General features: G+C 47.8%; 1 protein-coding gene across 7 annotated transcripts in view; it reads right to left on the bottom strand.

Annotated features, from left to right (window-relative positions):
- The window catches only part of arhgap32b (Rho GTPase activating protein 32b), a 597,494-nt gene that overhangs the window by 147,983 nt on the left and 425,269 nt on the right, over positions 1 to 24,242 (bottom strand). For 6 of the 7 annotated variants that reach the window (XM_070894258.1, XM_070894250.1, XM_070894251.1 and 3 more), the window contains exon 7: positions 666 to 803. In XM_070894258.1, the coding sequence (XP_070750359.1) occupies positions 666 to 803 (138 nt within the window). The remainder of the gene's footprint in view (positions 1 to 665; positions 804 to 24,242) is intronic. The other variant, XM_070894256.1, reaches the window with a different exon arrangement.

Raw genomic sequence — 24,242 nt, 5'->3', positions numbered from 1 at the left:
GGGAGAGCAAGGTAGACGAGAGCAGTAGAGGAGAGCGGGGGAGGAGAGGGATGGTAGGGCAGGAGAGGAGAGGAGAGAAGAGGGGGAGCAGGAGAGGAAAGAGAAGGGGGGAGGGGGGAAGGGAGGCAAAAGTACAGGGGTGAGAAGAAGGGGAAAGGAGAGGAGGGAAGAAGAGCAGGACCAAGGAAGCAAAGAGACAAAGGGACCTGGAGAAAGTAAATAATGGGAGGGAAGAGGACGAGGACTGTAGGAGGAAGAGAAAGCAGAGCAGAGGCAGTGGGAGGAGAAAAAAGAGTAAGCGGGGGAGAAAGTAAAGAGAATAAGGGGACAAGAGCAAGTCCTGCCATAGACAAGTATGGACAAGGATGGGGGCAGGCAAATAGATGAGGGCGGGTCATGCAAATAGGCCTAAAGTGAGGGATGGGTCTTCATTTTTGCTCCTAAAATGCATTTGAAGCCTTGGCTGCGTTGAAGCAAAAGGAGGGGAGAGGTCTCCCGCAATCTCTCGCCTGCAGTTTGAAAGTTGCCACCAATGCTACTCCACATGTGCGCTGTAAGCTCCGTGAACAACACCAGTCCAGCTGTTTCCTTCCCTATCTCCCGACAATTAGTGGTTATTTTCTGCACTGCCCACCCACGGGGCAGGGTGGCGCTGGGTACCGTACCTCTGCACTGTCCTTCAGCCAGTCGGTACGCGGCAGCTCCGCCAGCTGGGAAAAACGCCGGTCGTAAATGCAGAGATGGAGGTGTTTATCCAGCACCCGGAAATCTTCATAACTCCTCTTCACAATCCAACTCCTGCCCTGCGGATAGAGGAGAGTTTACTGAAGATACTGAATATATGTCATTTGAGAACAGAGACAAAAAAAACAAGCAATTTTAAAAAAGAACCATCTTAAAGTTGCATCCTAGTATTTTATTAACTTCACATTAACTGGTACTTTCAGCAAATATCAATCCACTCAAAGGTTAAAAACCAAATCCTTTCTCATCTTCCCTGATGGATGGCCTTCATCATGTTCCAACACGAGCTGAGTAACATTATTAAATATTGAAGACCATTGCCTGTTTAAAAAGTTGCCACTTTTAAACTTGATGCCTGTCCGCACGACTTAGCTTCGACTAAAATGGAGCAAACTCCTGCATCAAATGAAGTTGAGGGTCAACAAATGTTACATTACAAGTTCCCACCGACAGGCCATTGCTGATCAGTACAGGCTCCTGAGTAACATCACCAGTCACAGCCCGCACCTACCCCCTCTCTCCCACTCCCACCCACCACAAGGCTTTTGCGAATTATTATCTCCTTCTTTTTCGTGGCACTTTTCAATCCAGGTGACACATTTTTGATATTCATTTCATGTCTTCTGCTCTACTCGGAACTCCTACACGGCAAGCGAGCCCCAGGGGGGCAGAGGAAACATTTCACGGACACTCTCAAAGCCTCTCTGATAAAAATGCAACATCCCCACTGACACCTGGAAGTCCCTGGCCAAAGACTGCCCTAAGTGGAGGAAGTGCATCCGGGAGGGTGCTGAGCTCCTCGAGTCTCATCGCCGAGAGCATGCAGAAAACAAGCGCAGGCAGCGGAAGGAGCATGCAGCAAACCAGGCTCCCCACCCTCCCTTTTCTTCAACCACTGTCTGTCCCACCTGTGACAGAGAATGTAATTCCCGTATTGAACTGTACAGCCACCTAAGAACTCATTTTTAGAGTGGAAGCAAGTCTTCCTCGATTCTGAGGGACTGCCTATGATGATGATCATCATCATCATCATTTTTAGTCTCATGTTAGAACCCTATCTGGATTATATCCATTGAATGGACCTGGTCTACCAAGTTGTTACAAACTGCATGGACTCCAGTAGGTTCAAGAGCAGAGCCCGTTACTGCTAAATCCATCTGAACTGTTGCTTAGTCTCTATGGTTCAGGTGAATAGCACCTTGTATCAACCCAACACTGATGTTCAGCTAACTAGTTTTTGGGATATGTGCTCACTGCTCAGATACAGGGCATTCACATGCAGACTTATACAACAGCAGTAAGGTTCAGTTTACCACTCGAGTACAGACTCAGCGGGGCCGAAATTGCCCCTTTCCGTAAGGCAGGTTAGCACCACCAGGAGGCGCGAACGGGGCGAGAAAGACTTTTTGCCCCGGGACAGGCGGCAGAAGCGGCCTGCCCGGAATTGCCCCCGGGATGGCGGCCCAGTAGCGCGGGGCAATACCACCGACAGTGGGTCACAAAGCTGTAGTGGCTGGGATGTTGCAGTCAGCATGACAATGGCGGTCGCTGGTTTGGCTGGGCTGCCAACAGGTGCCGGGCCCACTGCCACGGAAGTGGCTGCTGAGTTTGCAGCGGCCCTCCCCTTTCAGAGAGGGGGAGTGACTTAGTGACGCATCAGCGGGACATCGCCACACTTCCGTCCGTCTATCGCCCTGCGCACAGCGCCTCAGAAACCGCCCGGATGTTTTCTCATTCACCAAGTCCCCAATTCCAGGTCATTGTTCTCCTTTCGCTAGGTGATACATTTTTATTTCATCCGGATTATGCGCCCAAAACGGGGCAATTTGGCCCCCAGCATCTTTAAACTTAACAGATACTACCCCAGAATAAGTTTCCCCGCATCTAATTCGCCAGCACTCTGTGCTGAAAGCTCTAAAGTATCCCGGCCAATATTTATCCCTCAACCAGCATCACGAAAGCAGACTATCTTAGTCATTAGGCGCATTGCTTCTTGCGGGACCTTGCTGTGCGCAGCTTTGCAGCTGTGTTTCTCCACATTACAGCAGCCAATACACTCCATTAGTGGCAAAGTGGTTTGGGACATCCTGAGGTCATGACAGGAGCTATTTAAATGCAAGTTCTTCAACTTTTTACAGTCTCTAATCATTTAAATACTTCTAACCATTTAACAATTGTTTCCATAAAACTGTAAGCAGCTGAGTGACAAAGGAGCGTTCCCCCTCCCCTCCCCTTCCAATTGATGAGCTCAGTGGAGCAGCCTACACGAGGGGGAGAGCAGCCCCGACAGTGCGGCATGTCCCTGCTCAGTTTTGTTTTTAAAAAGCGTACGATCTTTTTCCTCAGTGTATTCATCTTCACTCGGATCAAAAAGTATTCTCCATGCACTTGCTTTCCTCTTTACACTTAAACTGGTTACCTTGCGGGCGATGGAAGCACTCACGCATAGACACGGTGCCTAAAAGACCTGTTTGCTAAACAAGAAAATTAGGAATGGTGTCCAAAACTCATCAAGAATTTCAGGAAGCATTGTATGCTGTTCGGATCTCAAACAGAGTAATTAGCCAGACCCCTGGTACAAGGAAAAGCTGTGGGAAAGGGAGGTGGGAATATAAATAACATTCAAAACATCCCACCACATAATCAGCACAAACCATTCCTATAGAAAAAAATGACGAATATGAGCACTTTTATTAAACAGGAACTATTTTCCGAAAAAACATCTGTGCTCTGTCAAAGCATCTGTCAGTTTAGACTTTTCATTTCTTACTGCTCCAGAGCCAATGCCGAGGCCCTGGTCCGCGAGGAATTAGACCACAGCCTGCTTCCTTTGACCTTTAAAGCTGCAACACATCAGTGTAAGCAGAGAATGCTGCTTTCTCACAGCCTACACACGATCACTGCTACATATTTAAAAACTTTAAAAGAACCCAACTCTCTTGGCTAAACAGGAATGCAACAGTGTTCTGATTCTCATAGAAAATGGGAGATGCAGGCTCCTTTCTGCAGGCTGCAGTATGTGTGTGTGTGCAACATGTCCGTTACAGTGCACGTGCGAGTGCGTGCGGGGCCCTTATTGTGTGTGTGTATGTGTGTGTGTGCAACATGTCCGTTGCAGTGCGCGTGCGAGTGCGTGCGGGGCCCTTATTGTGTGTGTGTGTGTGTGTGTGTGTGTGTGAGGGACCTTTACAATGTGTGTGTGTGTGCAACATGTCCGTTACAGTGCACGTGCGAGTGCGTGAGGGGCCCTTATTGTGTGTGTGTGTGTGTGTGTGTGTGTGTGTGTGAGGGACCTTTACAATATGTGTTTGTGTGAGAGTGTGTGTGAGGGCCTTTACAATGTGTGTGTGTGTGTGAGGGGCCTTTACAGTATATGTGTGTGTGTGTGTGTGTGTGTGTGTGTGTGTGTGTGTGTGTGTGAGAGAGTATGTGTGAGAGGCCTTTACAATGTGTGTGTGTGTGAGAGTGTGTGTGAGGGCCTTTACAATGTGTGTGTGTGTGTGTGTGTGTGTGCGTGTGTGAGGGACCTTTACAATGTGTGTGTGTGTGAGAGTGTGTGTGAGGGCCTTTACAATGTGTGTGTGTGTGTGTGTGTGTGTGCGTGTGTGAGGGACCTTTACAATGTGTGTGTGTGTGAGAGTGTGTGTGAGGGCCTTTACAATGTGTGTGTGTGTGTGTGAGGGGCCTTTACAGTATATGTGTGTGTGTGAGAGAGTATGTGTGAGAGGCCTTTACAATGTGTGTGTGTGTGAGAGTGTGAGGGGCCTTTACAATGTGTGTGTGTGTGTGTGTGTGAGAGAGTGTGAGGGGCCTTTACAATGTGTGTGTGCGAGAGTGTGTGTGTGAGAGAGGGTGTGTGAGGGGCCTTTACAATGTGTGTGTGTGTGTGTGTGAGAGAGAGTGTGAGGGGCCTTTACAATGTGTGTGTGCGAGAGTGTGTGTGTGAGAGAGGGTGTGTGAGGGGCCTTTACAATGTGTGTGTGTGTGTGTGTGTGTGTGTGTGTGTGCGAGAGTGTGTGTGTGAGAGAGGGTGTGTGAGGGGCCTTTACAATGTGTGTGTGTGTGTGTGAGAGAGTGTGAGGGGCCTTTACAATGTGTGTGTGTGTGTGTGTGTGCGAGAGTGTGTGTGAGAGAGAGGGTGTGTGAGGGGCCTTTACAATGTGTGTGTGTGTGTGTGTGTGTGAGAGTGTGAGGGGCCTTTACAATGTGTGTGTGTGTGTGTGCGAGAGTGTGTGTGTGAGAGAGGGTGTGTGTGAGAGAGTGTGTGTGAGGGGCCTTTACAATGTGTGTGTGTGTGTGTGAGAGAGTGTGAGGGGCCTTTACAATGTGTGTGTGTGTGTGTGTGTGTGTGTGCGAGTGTGTGTGTGAGAGAGGGTGTGTGTGAGAGAGTGTGTGTGAGGGGCCTTTACAATGTGTGTGTGTGTGTATGTGTGCCGCTTCCAAGGACATGGTGTTATCTGGAAACGGACTACATCCAGAGTCAAAACTGTGTGCCCTCCCCCACCCCTGCCAGAGTTACATGCCCTGCCCCAGCCAGAGGTGTGTCCCACACCAGAAGCAAGTGCAGAGGCTGCACATTTAAATAGCAATCTACTATTGAAATCCTCTTCTGTGATATCCTTTCAGCCACTTACTCGTCCACTTTTCCACAATGGATAATTGCTTGTGCCTGTGTTATCCCCAAGGAAGATGATCCACTCTTACTCTTCGAACTGCCATCTAATTGCTCTTCCATTAGAAGTTATGAAGATTACTTGCTGTAACGGGCAGATTATTAAAAGCTCGGGCCTGATTCATGCTGTGGATGTCATCATTTGACAGTCGATATTCTTGCCCATTTTACATAGGTCCGCAACTCCACTCTTGAAGAATTCGACCAATCACTTATTATTTTTTGAATGTCCTCAAAGCTTTTAACAGGATTCTAGCACCATGCACAAGCTATGTGGCTCTCTCTGACTCCACTCCAGTATAACTGTTTGCAGGTTGTGTGAAAGCAGCATTGTCTGATGCTGCCGCTGATGCCACAAACTCTTAACTCTTTTCCCACCCAGGGCTCAGTTCTCCCACTCTGTTCCTTCTCCATATCAGTGCCATTTTTTTTCGTTCATTCACAGGATGTGGATGCCGCTAACAAGGCCGGCATTTATTGCCCATCCCTAATTGCCCTTGAGAAGATGGTGGTGAGCCACCTACTTGAACCGTGTGGTGAAGGTACTCCCACTGAGCTGTTAGGAAGGGAGTTTCAGGATGTTGACCAATTGACAATGAAGCAACGGCGATATATGTCCACTTCGGAATGGTGTGTGACTTGGAGGGGAACGTGGAGGTGGCGGTGTTCCCATGCGCCTGCTGCCCTTGTCCTTCTAGGTGGTAGAGGTCGCGGGCTGAGGAGGTGCTGCCGAAGAAGCCTTGGCGAGTTTCACCGCTCATACAAACTGACAAAAATGACAAACAGGAAAAGATCCACTAGTCCATCTACCCTGTTGCATACAATTGTGATGCCTCCTGTTCTCCCACCCTTACTGTCCATTAGTTACAAGTCGCAGCCAGCGACCACAGCATCTTACAACAAGGTGAGTGCCCATGGCCTCCACTCCAAGGCATGTTGAGCAGTTTCTGTTCCTAACTGTAGTCGATGGCAAGACGAGCCAGGCACATGTGCCGAATACAGGTTCGTGAACGTTGCGGTAGTTTGATTTCTACATGCTCACCCAAGGTGGGAGTACCTGTACATTCAGGTGGATTTACTGTTCAGCTGTCAGTATCTCAAACGGATGATGGTGGTAACTAAATCCCCGTGTGAATTCTGTTTTTTGGTGGATGACTAAAAGAGGCATAAGCTGTTCCCTGAGGAATCCTACAGTGTAAATACAGGAGACACTATATAATGGTATTGAATGAATGGGAAAGACCCCATTGAGGAGCTGCAGTGCTGAGAAGTGTCCTGAACTTGTGCTCCCAATGACCATGGATGCATCATTTCCCCTCCCTGCAGGCACTAGGCTGCTCCATACATTTCATCACACACACAGCCCTTTAAACGAGGCTTTTAAAGGCAACCAGTTGTGAGAAGTACAATTGCCATGTTGAAACTGGGCACAATAAACTTCCTTTACGATGAGATGGGGTTGGCACAATACAAAGCACGTGTCTGCACAGCCTTTATGAGTACGTCGATTGTGCTGCTGATCAACGATGGTCAGAGGAGCGTTTGTCAGGCACAGCCAGCCTCTGGCTGCGTGTCCAACACTCACACGGACTGAAGGCTGTAACACTACCAGAAACACATATGGGAAATGCTCAGCTAACATTTATTATAAAAGAGTCAAACAATGAGGTCTCTAATTCAGCCCCTGACCAGCCATTACATTCAGTAGCTCCGGTTTCCATTTGTGATTAGTGAGTAACGGCCAGAATCACATCACTTTGTTACCTCCACAGCGAGGAAATGCTCTCTAATGGGTTGTCTGATGATAGGAATCTCACACCAGAATTTGGAATCATGTGTATAATCTGTCAGACCATATTTAATTATAATGTATGTGCAGGCACATTTTTTTCCTGAGAAATGTGTAGCTTCTGTTATTTCTGAAAGCCTCAAAATCATCTGTACTGACAAGATATTGCATGAATGGCCCGGTTCCCATTCACAGTCACAACATAACCTGCGGTGAAATGCGTGTGTTGCTGGCCAATCTGAGGCAGGAATATTTCACTTGAGAACTCCTCCTCACCTGACCATGTCCTGAATCAGTTGCCTAAACATTAAAAAATCCACAGCTACACCCACACACGGGCCGGAATCTTCCCAGCCCTGAGAGAGCGGGTTTGGAGGCGGGCCCACTGTCAAAATGGCCGTGATTGACAGCGGGTTGGGATCCTGCTCTGAACCCGCCTCCTTGTCAGTTTCTCAGCTGTCAGATCTGCGTTCCAATAGCAGACCCGACAGCAAGCGGCGGGACAGCTAATTTACATAATTAAAAGGTCGTCAAGATGGTTAAAAGTGTGCACTTCCTATTTTACCAACCTTTTGACGGGTTTGCCATGCCTCGGGATTCACGCCAGGTAAGTGGAGTTGGGTTCTCAGTGACTCTCCATCACTTTGGTTAGTTACCAGCTGCAGAAATGGTATAAAAGTTACCATTTCACCCGTTCACTTTCCAATGTCAGAAGCTGAAACCTTCAGGATTTGGAAGTGACTTTGATCTGTATGCAATTTGGAAGTGTTTGCAACGAACTCTCCAATCACTGTCACCTCCTTGGAGCAACCGCTCTCACCATTGACAGATCGCTTGTCATCTCAACCTCACCTGCCATCTATTCCAGAAGCATCGGTGCCCTTGAAAAAAATCTCACCTTGATCTTCAGAATCCCATCACGATCAGCCCCAACACCAACATCACTCGGCACACCAACATCACCAACAGCAACACCAACCTTCTCCACAATCACCTGATGCTGCACAGAACACAGGGCAGCAGCACCCAAACACGTTGCTGCCCAGGACACCAGAGATGGGCTCACCATGGCCACATTTACTTCACTTGACGCTGTACGCCCTGACTGCCACATGATGCGCCAGGTTGGCACCACCAGCTCCATAAACCATCCTTGCAATGTCCAAGTCATTCCTTTCACACTCACCACCATTGTGGGGGAACCCTTATGTCTCACCATTCATTGCAACTCACTAATCCACTTCCACAGGTGTTCACAAATCTGTCCAAGAATGAAAAGTGCTGAAAATAAACATTTCAATGTTTGACAACACATCAACATTAACTATACATGAACATTGGCTAAAGGACCCAAGTGCCTATCCTTGTGTGTTGTTAGTTGGTATGATTGACAAGGATGAGATGAGTGTGAAGGGTGGCTAGTGAGATGGGGAACTGATAATGCAGATAGAGAGAGGGAGGGATGGGTTTAGGTGCAAGGTAAGTTGGTGTTAGTAAGGACGTGCAGGGGTAGAGTAGGGAAGGTAGAGTGATGGGGATGTGATGAGTGGCAGAGTGTGAGTTGAGTGTGGCTTTGAGTAATGTTTTGTGCTCTACTGAGATCATTGAAAGGCTTGTGCCACTGCAGACAGGTCCTCCTGACCACATCCCTACTTGTGCCCTCCTGCACAATGTGCAACCAGGCTGTGTGGTGGCCTGGGGAGGTCCCTTCCGGTCTGTGTGCTGTGACTCACTCCATAAGCATCTGGAGGGAGTTATGGGAGAGCCAGCTTTGTGCACTGCTTGTCAATGTTTGCAGCAGCTCAATGCTGCAGAACATGGACAGCACAACTATCAAAATCATTGTGGGCATGGTCCCTCTAAGGAAACCGGCTGATGACCCGTCATCAAATGACGCCATCAGACCGGCTTCCTCTTAATTAGCCGGGCCTATCATCGGACGATTCGGGAGAGAGACCGGGCTCAAGTCGGGAGTGGGCTTTCCACATGCCTCCAACCCCGGCTGCATCGATCCTGCCGCATGTGGAGAAATCACGGCCACTGACTTTATTATGTATTTGATTCCTCCCCAAAAGTACTCTATCCTCCTGGCAAAATGGTGGCGTTTGTGGATGGCCCCTAGACCTGTTAGATGGAACTAGGACAAACACTAGTGCTTTCAGTGCCAGCACCTGAGGAAAGTGGGAGAAACTCCAAATTCACCTCCCCAAAAACACACAAAAATAAAATCATCCTGTCCCTCTGCACACAACCCAACTCCCACTGCTCCCATCCAAAGGGGTTCTCTCAGACACGACACAGTTACAGTCATTGTGCTGAGGCAAAGGGCATCTGTAATTCACAAGCAAATTCATTGCACTCTTGTTCTCCTTAAATCAGAAAAATCTGGACAGATCACTACAGCTTCGAAAGATTAACAGAAACCCTCTGACTCCCAGAAATCTCACGATGCAATTGTAGTAAAGACTAACCCAGCATGTCACAGGCAGTGAGGTGAGGGTGATCTCTGTTAACTGAAGCGGCAGCTTTATTAGCCGCTGTTTAAAACAGAACCACATTCACAATGGTTTGGTAATGATTGCTACTTTACTGAAGCAGGAGGTGACGACGTAATGAATGCGTCACACTCAGCAGCTCTTTCCTCTATTGAAACACATCCTTTTTAACAGAGTGCACACAGGGCTCAGTCTCTCAGCTCGAAACACGCTGGCCTTTTCTCCATGACTCACTTTATAAACATGTCACGCTAGCTACAAAGTTTGAAGGACACTTTTCCCAGAGCATAAGTCCACCCCAATTAGCACAGCCTCAGCACCGATGAGGTCACAGGTCAGCCACACAAGGGCCAGCTGGAGAATTGGCTGCTGGGAAACATGGCAATAGCTGCCACCTACTGACTCCATCAGTGGGCACTGGCTGCCCTCAGCTATCTTGCCAAAGTGGCCATCCTTCAGGTGTGACTGTTCTAGTCCATCCTATGGTGGGGGGCATCTGAGCGGAGCCTGGCCCCGTCGACGCCCTACCCCCGATACCCTCGCCCACAGTTTCCAGCGGGGATCACTGGATACTGTAGGTCTGGTGAAGTGGCCGTTAGCTAGAAACCTGAAACAGATGCAGTAACATTCTGTGTTGGAGGAAAGCCCTGTCCCAAAGCCAGGGCAGTTTTCCTGTGAAACTTACTCCCAAAACAGATCCAGCAGGAGAAAGATTGCCAGGAATGCAGCAGAAAGGGCAGCACGTAAAACCAGCAACAAATCTTTAAGCAGAAACATACTAGATTTTAAATGTAAAGTTATTCCATTGGATTAGTGGAACTTGCTGAAGAATACAACTCACAGATTTCAGGTTCATGAATGACAGGTGGAAGGGACGGGGAAGGGGGAAGTGGGAAGTGGGAAGGAGAAAAGGGGGGGGAAAGGGAAAGGCAGAATAGGGAGAGGGGGAAATAGAAAGGGGAGAAGATGGGGAAGGGAAAAGTGAAAGGAAAACAGGAGGGGAAAAGGAAAGGGGAAAGGGAGGGGAAAAGGAAAAGGGGGAAGGGAAAAGGAAAAGGGGGAAGGGAAAAGGAGAAAGGGAAGCTTCCATACTGCCCCACAGTGTGAGAAGACCTGGCAGTACAATTGGGTTGTGTCTGGACAGAGCGTTGTGAGCTGTATAATACTGGGGTTAACGACAAGTCTGACTGGGGACAGTAATAAGCAGCTTGAGGGAATGGATTAAAAGCATCATCCAAGAAGCCCATCATACAAAATTAAAATGCACTAGCTCAAAAGTAATTTTTCCGACAAGGTTCTGGGACTAATAATGTGACAACACTGCATTTAGCCCTGCCACTGTGCCAGACATTTCCACATGGAGATAGGAACAACAGGAGGCCATTCAGTTCCTCAAGCCTGTTATGCCATTCAGTTAGATCATGGCTGATCTGTATTATAACTCCACTTACTCGCCTTGGTTCCCTACCCCTTGTACCCTTGCTTAACATAAATCTATCGATCTCAGTCTTGACATTTTCATTTGACCCCACAGCCTCATCTTTTTGGGGAGAGACTTCCCAATTCCCACCGCCCTTTGTGTGAAGAAGTGCTTTGTGACATCACCCCTGAATGGACTAGCTCTAAGATATGGCTCCTTCTTCTGGACTCCCCCACTAGAAGAAATAGTTTCTGCTACTACCGTAGAAAATCTTTTGATCATCTTAAACATCTCAATTAGATCACCCCTTAATCTTCTACAAGCCCAGTTTGTGCAACCTGTCCTCGTAAGTTAAAACTTTTAGCCCCAGGTTGACTGTTGACTCTGCGCTGCTCCGTCTCCGAGGCCAATGTATCCATCCCGAGGTGCCGTGCCCAGAGTTGAATGCATACTCTAGATGGGGTCTAACTAGAGCCTTGCATTCGCGGGGTTGGAGTTAGAGTGGGGATTTAAGTGTTTAAGACCCCCTATTAGGGTCTATTAGGGCAAGGGCTGGAGCTTACCCCATGGACCACGTACAGTAGACACCTCAAGTCGCTGGAGAAATACCACCAACGATGGCTCCGCGAGATCCTGCAAATCCCCTGGGGGGGCAGATGCCCCAACATCAGCGTCCTCGTCCAGGCCACATAGTTTGCATGCCAGACACGAGACTCCCAAAGCAAGCGCTCTATTCGGAACTCGTCCATGGAAAACGAGCCAAAGGTGGGCAGAGGAAACATTACAAGGACACCCTCAAAGCCTCCCTGATCAAGTGCGATATCCCCACTGACACCTGGGAGTCCCTGGCCAAAGACCGCCCTAAGTGAAGGAAGTGCATCTGGGTGGGCGCTGAGCTCCTCGAGTATCGTCGCCGAGAGCATGCAGAAATCAAGCGCAGGCAGCGGAAGGAGTGTGCGGCAAACCAGACTCCCCGCCCTCCCTTTCCTTCAACGACGGTCTGTCCCATCTGTGACAGAGACTGTGGTTCTCGTATTGGACTGCACAGCCACCTAAGAACTCATTCTAAGAGTGGAAGCAAGTCTTCCTCGATTCCAAGGGACTGCCTATGATGATGATGATGATAACTTTACATAACTTCCATCCCTTTGTATTTCACCTCCCTTGAAATAAAGGCCAACATTCCATTAACCTTTCTAATTATTTTTTGTACCTCTCTACTATTGGTGATTTCTCCAGATGGACATTTAAATCTCTCTGCCCCTCCACAGTTCCCACATTAAATTCCATCTGCAAATAGTTTTGCTTACTGACTTAATCTAGCAATGACCCTTTGCAACTTTCTGGTCCCAGCTACACTACTGACTGTGCCACCTAACTTAGTGTCGTCAATGAACCTTGATATACGGCTCTTGATTCCTTCATTTAAGTCATTTATAAATGTAGGGAAAAGCTAAGGCCCCAGTACAGCTTCCTAACAGACACCATTAGTCAAAGGAGGAGATTCTGTAGCCTCGCCTGAGCTACGTAACCACTTATAAAGCAGTATTGGCACAGGGAAGTTTCTCACTTTCTGATCCAATGACAATCATGGCACGAGAATTCCACAGAAGTGAGAGGGGAGAATTTTTTTCATACATCACATAAAACAGAATTTAACAAAGGCACTGGCTTGGTTCAGGGCCTTCTAGATTAACCATTTCAATGTCAATGTACATTGTCCCCAATTTTCTGAGAATATGAAAGTATAGAAGTGTTGCGTCAAACACAGGCAAATCTGAGATTTCATCCCCTTCTACCCGAAGATATTACAAATGTCGGATGCACTCTCCAGCCCTTCCCGCTGGCCAGGTATATCAATAATACCAAACACATTCCCCAACTGCCTGTTATAGCACCAGCTTACACAATGCCATCTTATTTTACTACCTTCTCCCATCTAACAGAGTGCAAAGGGATCTTTACTATATACAGTTATCAATTCCAGCAGCACACCAAAGAGATTTTTTTTTTAGATTAAACTCAATGAAAACAGTCTGGAGGCTGTTGCAGCTGAGGATGTTGTATATGATTATCCTGCCTACTTGTTAATCCTCTGGAGCACTGAACACTCCACCCACATTTCGAAGTAAGCACATTTCCGTCAACATTTGCAGAGTGGCCCTGTGGGTTTCCACTGTTATGTATTGTAAGGGGAAGCAGGAATCATTTCCAAACAGGCCGGAGAGATGGGAGTGTGTGCTCAATTCTACTGAAGTGCAGAAATAATGCCGTATACCTCTGTCTTTAGGAGGAGCAGACGAGATTGTGAGCTCATCGGATATCCGTAGAATAAAACTCAGCCAAAAAGAGCCGTTGCAATATTCTACCATTGCAGTTCCCCATGCAGTTCTAACAACCAGCAACACAATGCATTCAGTGTTCATTATCTCAATACCAGTGTTGGCTGGCTCAGTAATTGGAAATTAGCACCATGCACTGTCAAACATTAACAGGCAAAACTGCAGCCCATTATAAAACCAGAAGCTGAGGGCATTTCTGCAATCGTTACTGGCGGAGCAGGCTCCAAGGGCCAAATGGCCTACTCCAGCTCCTATTTTTTTTGTATTTGTTCACAGGATGTGGGCATCCCTGGCAAGTCAAGCATTTATTGCCTATCCCTAATTGCCCTTCAGAAGATGGTGGTGAGCTACCTTCTTCAACCGCTGCAGTCCGTGTGGTGAAGGTGCTCCCACAGTGCTGTTAGAGAGGGAGTTCCAGGAGTTTGACCCAACAACAATGAAGGAATGTCCAAATCAGGATGGTGTGTCACTTGGAGAGGAACGTGGAGGTGGCGGTGTTCCAATGTACTTTCTGACCTTGTCCTTCTAGGTGGTAGAGGTCGCGGGTTTGGGAGGTGCTGCTGAAGAAGCCTTGGTGAGTTGCTGCAGTGCATCTTGTAGATGGTACACACTGCAGCCACGGTGCGCCAGTGGTGGAGGAAGTGAATGTTGAAGGTGGTGGATGGGGTGCCAATCAAGCGGGCTGCTTTGTCCTGGATGGTGTTGAGCATCTTGAGTGTTGTGGGAGCTGCACTCATCCAGGCAAGTGGAGAGTATTCCATCACACTCCTGACTTGTGCCTTGTAGATGGTGGAAAGGCTTTGGGAAGTCAGGAGGTGAGACACTCGCCGCAGATACCCAGCCTCTGACCTGCTCTTGTTGCCACAATATTTATGTGACTGGTCCAGTTAAGTTTCTGGTCAATGGTGATCCTCAGGATGTTGATGGTGGGGGATTCGGCGATGGTAATTCCGTTGAATATCAAGTGGGGGTGGTTAGACTCTCACTTGTTGGAGATGGTCATTGCCTGGCACTTGTGTGGCGTGAATGTTACTTGCCACTTATCAGCACAAGCCTGAATGTTGTCCAGGTCTTGCTGCGTGTGGGTAGGGACTGCTTCATTATCTGAGGAGTTGCAGATGGAACTGAACACTGTGCAGTCATCATTATTAAAGAAGCAGTAGCAGGACATTTGGATAAGCAAAATTCGGCCAGGCAGAGTCAGCATGGATTTATGAAGGGGAAGTCATGTTTTGACATATTTGCTGGAGTTCTTTGAGGATGTAACGAACAGGGTGGATAAAGGGGAACCAGTGAATGTGGTGTATTTGGACTTCCAGAAGGCATTTGACAAGGTGTCGCATAAAAGGTTACTGCACAAGCTAAAATTTCACAGAGTTGGGGGTAATATATTAGCATGGACAGAGGATTGGCTAACTAACAGAGAACAGAGAGTCGGTATAAATGTTTCAGTCTCTGGTTGGCAACCAGTAACTAGTGGGGTGCCACAGGGATCAGTGCTGGGACCCCAACTATTTACAATCTATATTAATGACTTGGAAGAAGGGACAGAGTGTAACGTAGCCAAGTTTGCTGATGATACAAAGATGGGAGGAAAAGCAATGTGTGAGGAGGACACAAGAAATCTGCAAAAGGACACAGACAGGCTAAGTGAGTGGACAAAAATTTGGCAGATGGAGTATAATGTTGGAAAGTGTGAGGTCATGCACTTTGGCAGAAAAAAAAATCAAAGAGCAAGTTATTAATTAAATGGAGAAAGATTGCAAAGTGCTGCAGTACAGCAGAACCTGGGGGTACTTGTGCATGAAACACATAAGGATAGTATGCAGGTACAGCAAGTGATCAGGAAGGCCAATGGTATCTTGGCCTTTATTGCAAAGGGGACGGAGTATAAAAGCAGGGAAGTCTTACTACAGCTATACAGGGTGTTGGTGAGGCCACACCTGGAATACTGCGTGCAGTTTTGGTTTCCATATTTACGAAAGGATATACTTGCTTTGGAGGCAGTTCAGAGAAGGTTCACTAGGTTGCTTCCGGGGATGAGGGGGTTGACATGAGGAAAGGTTGAGTAGGTTGGGCCTCTACTCATTAGAATTCAGAAGAATGAGAGGTGATCTTATCGAAAAATATAAGATTATGAGGAGGGGGGCTTGACAAGGTGGATGCAGAGAGGATGTTTCCACTGATGGGGGAGATTAGAACTAGAGGGCATGATCTTAGAATAAGGGGCCATCCATTTAAAAGAGATGAGGAGAAATTTCTTCTCTCAGAGGGTTGCAAATCTGTGGAATTTGCTGCCTCAGAGATCTGTGGAAGCTGGGACATTGAATAAATTTAAGACAGAAATCGACAGTTTCTTAAACGATAAAGGGATAAGGGGTTATGGGGAGTGGGCAGGGAACTGGAGTTGAGTCCATGATCGGATCAGCCATGATGTTAGTGAATGGCGGGAAGGCTCGAGGGGCCGTATGGCCTACTCCTGCTCCTATTTCTTATGTTCTGATCAGCGAACATCCCCACTTCTGACTTTATGATAGAAGGAAGGTCATTGATGAAGCAGCTGAAGATGGTTGGGCCTAGGACACTGTCCCGCGGAACTCCTGCAGTGATGCCCTGGGGCTGAGATGATTGACCTCCAACCACCACAACCATCTTCCTTTGTGCTCGGTATGACTCCAGCCAGTGGAGAGTTTTCCCCCTGATTCCCATTGACTTCAGTTTTACTAGGGCTCCTTGATGTCACACGCGGTCAAATGCTGCCTTGATGTCGAGGGCAGTCACTCTCACCTCACCTCTGGAATTCAGCTCTTTTGTCCATGTTTGAACCAGGGCTGTAATGAGGTCTGGAGCTGAGTGGTCCTGGCGGAATCCAAACTGCACATCAGTGAGCAGGTTATTGGTAAGTGCCGCTTGATAGCACTGTCGACGATACCTTCCATCACTTTGCTGATGATTGAGAGTAGACTGATGGGGCAGTAATTGGCCAGATTGGATTTGTCCTGCTTTGTGTGAACAGGACATACCTGGGAAGTTTTCCTCAATGTCGGATAGACGCCAGTGTTGTAGCTGTACTGGAACAGCTTGGCTAGAGGCGCGGCTAATTCTGGAGCACAAGTCTTCAGCACGACAGCCGGGATGTTGTCGGGGCCCATTGCCTTTTCTGTATCCAGTGCATTCAGCCCTTTCTTCATATCACGTGGAGTGAATCGAATTGGGTGAAGATTGGCTTCTGTGAGGGTGAGGACCACAGGAGGAGGCCGATATGGATCATCCACTCGGCACTTCTGGCTGAAGATGGTTGTAAACACTTCAGCCTTTACTTTTGCACTCACGTGCTGGGCTCCACCATCATTGAGGATGGGGATATTCATGGAGCCTCCTCCTCCCGTTAGTTGTTTAATGGTCCACCACCATTCACGACTGGATGTGGCAGGACTAGAGCTTTGATCTGATCCATTGATTGTGGGATCGCTTAGCCTTGTCTATAGAATGCTGCTTCCACATTTTACCATGCATGTAGTCCTGTGTTGCAGCTTTCCCAGGTTGGCACCTCATTTTCAGGTACACCTGGTACTGCTCCTGGCATGCTCTTCTACACTCTTCATTGAAACAGGGTTGAGCCCCAGGCTTGATGGTAATGGTAGAGTGAGCGTTATGCCGGGCCATGAGGTTACAGATTGTGGTGAAATACAATTCTGCTGCTGCTGATGGCCCACAGCGCCTCATGGATGCCCAGTTTTAAGCTGCTAGATCTGCTCTGAATTTATCCCATTTAGCACAGTGTAGTGCCATACAACAAGATGGAGGGTGCCCTCAGTGTGAAGACGGGACTTTGTCTCCACAGTGACTGTGCGGTGGTCGCTGCTACCAATGCTGTCATGGACAGGTGCATCTGTGACAGGTAGGTTGGTGAGGACGAGGTCTGGCAGCTATGTCGTTCAGGACTCGGCCAGCTCGGTCAGTAGTGGGGCTACCGAGCCACTCTTGGTGATGGACACTAACGTCCCCCACCCAGAGTACATTCTGTGCCCTTGCTACCCCCAGTGCTTCTTCCAAGTGGTGTTCAACATGGAGGGGTACTGATCCATCAGCTGAGGGAGGGAGGTGGGTGGTAATCAGCAGGAGATTTCCTTGCCTATGCTTGACCTGAAGCCATGACAGTTCAGGGGGTCCGGAGTTAATGTTGAGGACTCCCAGAGCCACTCCTTCCCAATTGTATACCACTGAGCTGCCACCCCTGGTGGGTCTGTCCTGCCGGTGGGACAGGACATACCCAGGGATGGTGATGGAGGAGTCTGGGACATTGAAAGGCGTGATTCTGTGAGTATGACTATGTCAGGCTATTGCTTGACTAGTCTGTGGGACAGCTCTCCCAATTTTGGCACAAGTACCCAGATGTTGGTGAGGAGGACTTTGCAGGGTCGACGGGCTGGGTGTGCCGTTGTCGTGTCTGTAGCCGGTGCCGAGGTTGATGCCAGGTGGTCCGTCCAGTTTTATTCTTATTATAGGTTTTTGTAGGGTTGTGTACAACTGAGTGGCTTGCTAGGGCATTTCAGAGGGCAGTTAAGAGTCAACCACATTGCTGTGGGTCTGAAGTCACATATAGGCCAGACTGGGTAAGGACGGCAGATTTCCTTCCCTAAAGGACCAGATGGATTTAGTGAGGACTGTGGGGTATATCTTGTGTATTCTCACCGCAGCAAGCAGCAAGAATATAAAAATAAATAGTCAAGTATTCTACAAACACATAAATAACAAGAGAAAAATCAGGTTAGGGATAGGTGCATTAATGAATACACACAATAAACTCACAGGTAATGACAGCAAAATGACAGAAATATTGAACAGTTACTTTGCCTCAGTATTTACCAGGGAGACTCAAAAAGTGGACATGGCATTAGAAGGGGAGATCAAAACAGATATAAAGACATTTACGATGGATTGCATCCACGCATATTAAAATGAGTTAGGGAAGAAAAAAGAAAAAAAGATTTAGATTTATATAGCGCCTTTCATGACCATTGGACGTCTCAAAGGACTTTACAGCCAATGAAGTACTTTTGGAGTGTAGCCACTGTTGTAATGTAGGAAATGCAGCAGCCAATTTGCACACAGCAATCTCCCACAAATTGCAATGTGATAATGACCAGATAATCTCTTTGTTATGGTGATTGAAGGATAAATATTGGCCAGGACACCGGGGATAACTCCCCTGCTCGTCTTCAAATAGTGCCATGGGATCTTTTACGTCCATTTGAGAGAGCAAATGGAGCCTCGGTTTAACATTTCATCTGAAAGATGGCGCCTCCGACAGTGCAGCGTTCCCACAGCACAGCACTGGAGTGTCAGCCTAGATTTTTTTTGTGCTCAAGTCCCTGGAGTGGGACTTGAACCCACAACCTTCCGACTCATAGGCGAGAGTGCTGCCCACTGAGCCACAGCTGACGCATGAAATAGCCAAGGCATTATTACATATATATAAAAATTCATTCGTGAAGGGAATAATGCCAGAGGACTAGTGGACAGCTAATGTGATTCCTATATTTAAAAAGAGAAATAGAGCAAGTCCAGGGAACTACAGACCAATTAGCTTAGCATCAGAGGTAGGAAAGATAATGGAATCCTTACTCAAAAGATATATTAAAAAAACATTAGAGAAACCGAAAATATAATAACTCAGCATGGATTTCAAAAGGGAAGGTCATGCTTGACCAACCTTATTGAATTCTTTGAAGAAGTCACAGAAAGAATAGATAAGGGTAATGCTGCAATATATTTGGATTTTCAAAAGACCTTCAACAAGGTACCACATAGTAGTCTCATGACTAAGGTTAGAGTATATGGAGCCAGGGACAGGTAGCAGAATGGATAGCAAGCTAGCTACATAAAAGAAAACAGAGAGTTGGGGTTAAGAAGGTGGAAAATGGTGTTCCACACGGATCAGTGCTGGGACTGCTGCTGTTCACAATTTACATCAACGATTTGGACATGGACATCTGAAGTATCATTTCAAAATTTGCAGATGACGCCAAATTGGGAGTAGTTAACACAATGGAAGAATGCGACAAAATACGTTCGACAAAAGACATTATAAATTTGCAGAATAGGAGTATAATTGGCAAATTAATTTCAATAGAGATGTGAGATGGTGCATTTTGGTCGAAAGGATAAGGGGGCCACATACTGCTCAGATAATAAAAGTCTAAATGTGGTGGACGCGCAAAGGGATCAGGGGTACAGCTACACAAATCACTAAAAGCAGAGAGGCAGGTTGATAAGGCCATTAAAAAAAACAAGCCAAGCGCTGGGGTTCATTTATAGAGGAATAGAATTGAAAAGCAGGGAAGTTATGTTGAACTTGTATAGGACCTTGGTCAGACCACACTTGGAGTACTGTGAACAGTTCTGGTCTCCAGATTATAAAAAGGAGGCAGTGGAGAAGGTGCAAAAAATTCACAAATGAGAATGGAATGGTTATACCCATCAGGAAAGAGTGAACAGGCTGGGGCTCCTTTCTCTAGAAAAGGGAAGGCCGAGAGGTGGCCAGTTTGAGGTCTTTAAGATAATGAAAGGGTTTTATAGGGCAGGTGTTTCCACGTGTGGGGGAGACAGCACTAGGGGTCATAAAACTAAGATAATCACTAACAAATCCAATAGGGTATTCAGGAGAAACTTCTTTCCCAGAGTGGTGAGAATGCGGAACTCGCTGCCACAGGGAGTGGTTGAGGTGAATAGTATCGATGCACTTAAGGGGAGGCTTGTTAAACGTATGAGGGAGAAAGGACTGTTGATGGACTGAGAGGAGGAAGCGGTGGGGGGGGGGGGGGGGGGTGGGGAATGGGGGGAGCATGAACACCAGCATATACCAGTTGGGCTGAATGGCCTGTTCCTGTTCTGCAAACTCAATGTAACTTGAGGTGCTTGGTTCCAGCCACCAGAGTTAGAAAACTGCACTTTATATTTATTTTCCCATTGGCAGCGTGATAAAAAGGACTCGAAGGGAGAGGGATTTTAATATATTAGTGTGGTCGGAAGTGACTCAAAGCAACTCCCATTAAATCAGCAAGTAACTGGCCAGAAAAGTGCTTAGTGATCATGAAATGTACCACTAAACATTAAAGGATCCTTCTACACCAGTTAAATGAGATGTGGAGATGGCACTTTCGCACAGCAAGGGCCGCAGGACGGATGTTAATGATTCTCCCGGCACCACATCATAGATATTAAATGGAGAGAACACTCCGGTCTTGTCCAAGGTCTGGCATCTCGAGAGCTGCCGCAAGACCTATTGCAAAACTTGAGGTATTGACCGACTGGCCTTCAACAAGCCCAAAGGGGTGGGAAGCACACTGTAAATGGGAAACAGCAATCAACGGGCACAGGAATGAAGCAGTGAAAGCATCCGGCTGGATTGGAGAGTGGCCTGTCAGAGTACGCCCTGTTTGCAGATCAGGCAACTGACATGGAGCGGGGGCCGGGGGTGCTAAATTGTCCTGCTTCCCGTATAGGACACTCAATTTGAATTAAGTGAAGTATTGGAACCCGGTGAGATGGGCTACTAAATCCTAATGAATTGGGCACGTAGAAAGAGAAAAAGTTGCGGGGTGATATTGGGAGGTGGGAATGGGCTCCGCGGGGCGCTGTCGGGGCGCGAAGCACAGCAGAGCACTGACGCGTCACAAGGCTTCTTCTGAGAACTCTGCGGCCACTTTCGTGACGCCCACTGGGCCACCAGGGAGGGTTTGAGCTGGGCCAGCGGCATGTTGGTGGCCCGGCTGAACCAGCAGCCACCATTCTCGGGCCGACTGCAAAATCGTTCGATTAAAAAAGATGCCTGCCGCACTGCAAGGCCCCCCCCCCCCCACCACTTTAAGGCGGCCGGCGCGCCCCAGCTTCGCAGCCCATCGAAGCTGACATTGGCATTGCCCAGTGTCAACCTCGCGGGGCAATTTCCCCTGCGCGCGGGGCGCAAAGGGGTCGGCATGCATGGGGATGATGACATCGCGTGTGAGGCCCCCGCCTGGGGAGAAAAGTATGGGGCGTGGCGCAAACCCGCTTTCGCCCGCAGAATCCCGGGGGCAATTCCGGGCAGTGTGGGCTCTGCCCGCTACGCCCGGATGATTAATAAATTAGCACCTTTCCCAAGGAGGAAATTTCGCCCCCAGAGAACATTACTACTTCTCAATAACACAACCAGCCGATTACGCACCCTTGGGGAAATTAGCTAAACCCCAAACTTTGGTTTTCCATGTATGATACAGTAAGTCATAGGCAGTCCCTCGAATCGAGGATAACTTCCACGTCAAAAAGTTCACAGGTGTTTCAATGAAGGACCCAAAATTCCAGGTTTTGAACTAAATCCTGAAGGGTGGAAGATGCCCCTGTGTGGATTTTTTTTAACGTGTGGTGGCCGTTACTCACCAGCCACCACACGGGCTTGATAGAGCTACAGGGATGAAAAACATGCTGTATTTCAGAGTATTAAGTAGAACCAGTCACACCCAGGGTTCAAGCCCACATTCAAACCCATAGTTCTGGGAAGGTAATGTCTAATGTTCTCATTCCTAAACCCTGGTTGGAAAGTTTTGATCGATGACGAAGCTTGAACAGAATGTGCTGAGAACACTTCCATACTGTGCACAGCTCAGACAATGCAGGCCCGTGGCAGTAACTCTCCGCTGTGATGTACCTGAACTAATGACAGTTATAGCAAGCGCGCTGACTGAGTAATGATGTAGCTGTCACTTCAAGTCCCAAATAATTATGTTTAGTAAGTCAACACTCAAGAAATACTACATCCAATTTGTACTACTCAAGCCCCACCATACTCAGACTACTACTCACAGTTATGCCTCCTCTCTCAATTGGCCCGTTGCCCAAATTTGCCCATTTATTGTTCCCCTTTAAGTCTTTTTGACCCTCAGGCTCATCACTTGCAGCGTTTGAGTGAGGTGGCAGGGAGGAGCAGGCGGGAAGGAGGGGGCAGGGAGGAGCAGGCGGGAAGGAGGGGGCAGGGAGGAGCAGACGGGAAGGAGGGGCAGGGAGACAGAAAGGAGGGAGAGGGCGGGGAGACAGGGAGGAGGGGGCGGGCGGGGGGACAGGGAGGAGGAGGGTGCAGGGAGGAGGGAGAGGAGAAGGGAGGGGAGAAGAGCGGGCAGGGAGGAGGCAGCAAGAGCAGTGCACTTGGGGGTCTATAAGACTGATGTAGCTTCACTCAGCTCCAAATGCCAGTTTTCAAGATTCCCCATTCCCTGATGCGCTATGATCAGAACGCAGGATGGGAAGCAGTAGGCAGAAACCTTCAACCTTCTGCCTGACAATCCCCACAGATCGTTATGACCCTGAGGTCCAGAACTTCCAGAATTTTACTGCAGAAGCTGCTTGGGTCTGGAGACAACACGAGCAGCATAAAACCTCAAATTTATCCTATGTCTGTAATCCCATGTAATTAAAATGGCCACCTCATTCCTAGTTCCTGCTGACCTATTCTGGTCACTCTCTCCACCCTCAACAAGTTCTTCACCTGATCTATTCCTCTTATTTTCCCACTTGACCCAATCCTGGCCCCTGCCCAGTGCTCTTTGACCCCAAAAGCCCCTTCGTAATCCTCCCAGCCCCAAGGTGAACAGCATGGTGAAATCGCCTTCCCTAGGGGATTTATTTGTTGGTCTGGATTCCTTTCGTTTATCAAGCACCCCTGTTATGCTGATTTCAAAAGTTTCCAGACTAATGGGTTGACTATAAAAACTGGGTAGCAAGTTAGCCTCTGTGAAAAGTTCCAGGAAATATCAAATACGAACAGTAAATGCTGGAAATACTCAGCAGGTCAGGCAGCATCTGTGGAGAGAGAAAGAGTTAATGTTTCAGATCGATGACCTTTCATCAGAACATGGTCATAGACCTGAAACATTAACTGTTTCTCTCCCCACACTGCCTGAGCATTTCCAGCAGTTTCTGATTTTATTTCAGATTTCCAGCATCTGCTGAGAAAGAAATAATGAAAGATCTTGCATTTATAAAGCACCTTACCCATCCTCAGGATATCCCACAGCACTTCATAGCCAATTAATTAATTATTTGTTTTATTATAGTCACTGTTGTAATGTCGGCAAATACAGCAACCAATTTGCAAACAGTGAAGTCCCACAAATCAATGAGATAAATGATCAATTCATCTGTCTTTAGGTGTTGGTTGAGCAATAAATGTTGTCCGGGATACCCGGAAAACCCCCCTATTCTTATTCGAATAGTGCCATGGGATCTTTCACACCCACCTGAGAGGGCAGGCATTGGTTTAATGTCTTATCTGAAAGATGGCACCTCTTGACAGTGCAGCGTCCCTCTGTAGTGTACTGAAGTGCCAGCTAGATCATGTGCTCAGGTGTCTGGAGTGGGGCTTGAATCCGCGACCTTCTGACTCAAAGATGAGAATGCTTCCCAGTGAGTCAAGGCTGACAGCTAGCAAACTAAGTGAAGTGCTCTAAAGATCAGCGCCAAGGTACCTATTTCTAATCTACATAAATTACCTGGATTCAGAATCACAACGGGAGGGGCCAGGTTCACAGACAGTAAATTCGGGGGCAGTCAAGATATTACAGAAAGACCTAGACCGCATTTGCAAGTGGGAAGAATCTAGGCTCACTCTCCAGTGCAGTGCTGAGGGAGTGCTGCAATGTTGGAGGTGCCATCTTTCGGATAAGACGTTAAAGCCCCGTCTGCTCTTTCATGTGGACGTAAAAGATCCCATGGCACTATTTTGAAGAAGAGCAGAGGAGTTCTT

The sequence above is a fragment of the Pristiophorus japonicus genome, chromosome 11 (genome assembly GCF_044704955.1).
Source record: "Pristiophorus japonicus isolate sPriJap1 chromosome 11, sPriJap1.hap1, whole genome shotgun sequence".
Classification (NCBI taxonomy): Eukaryota; Metazoa; Chordata; class Chondrichthyes; family Pristiophoridae; genus Pristiophorus; species Pristiophorus japonicus.
The sequence above is the reverse complement of the archived record's forward strand: the minus strand, read 5'-3'. Positions and strand labels throughout refer to the sequence as shown.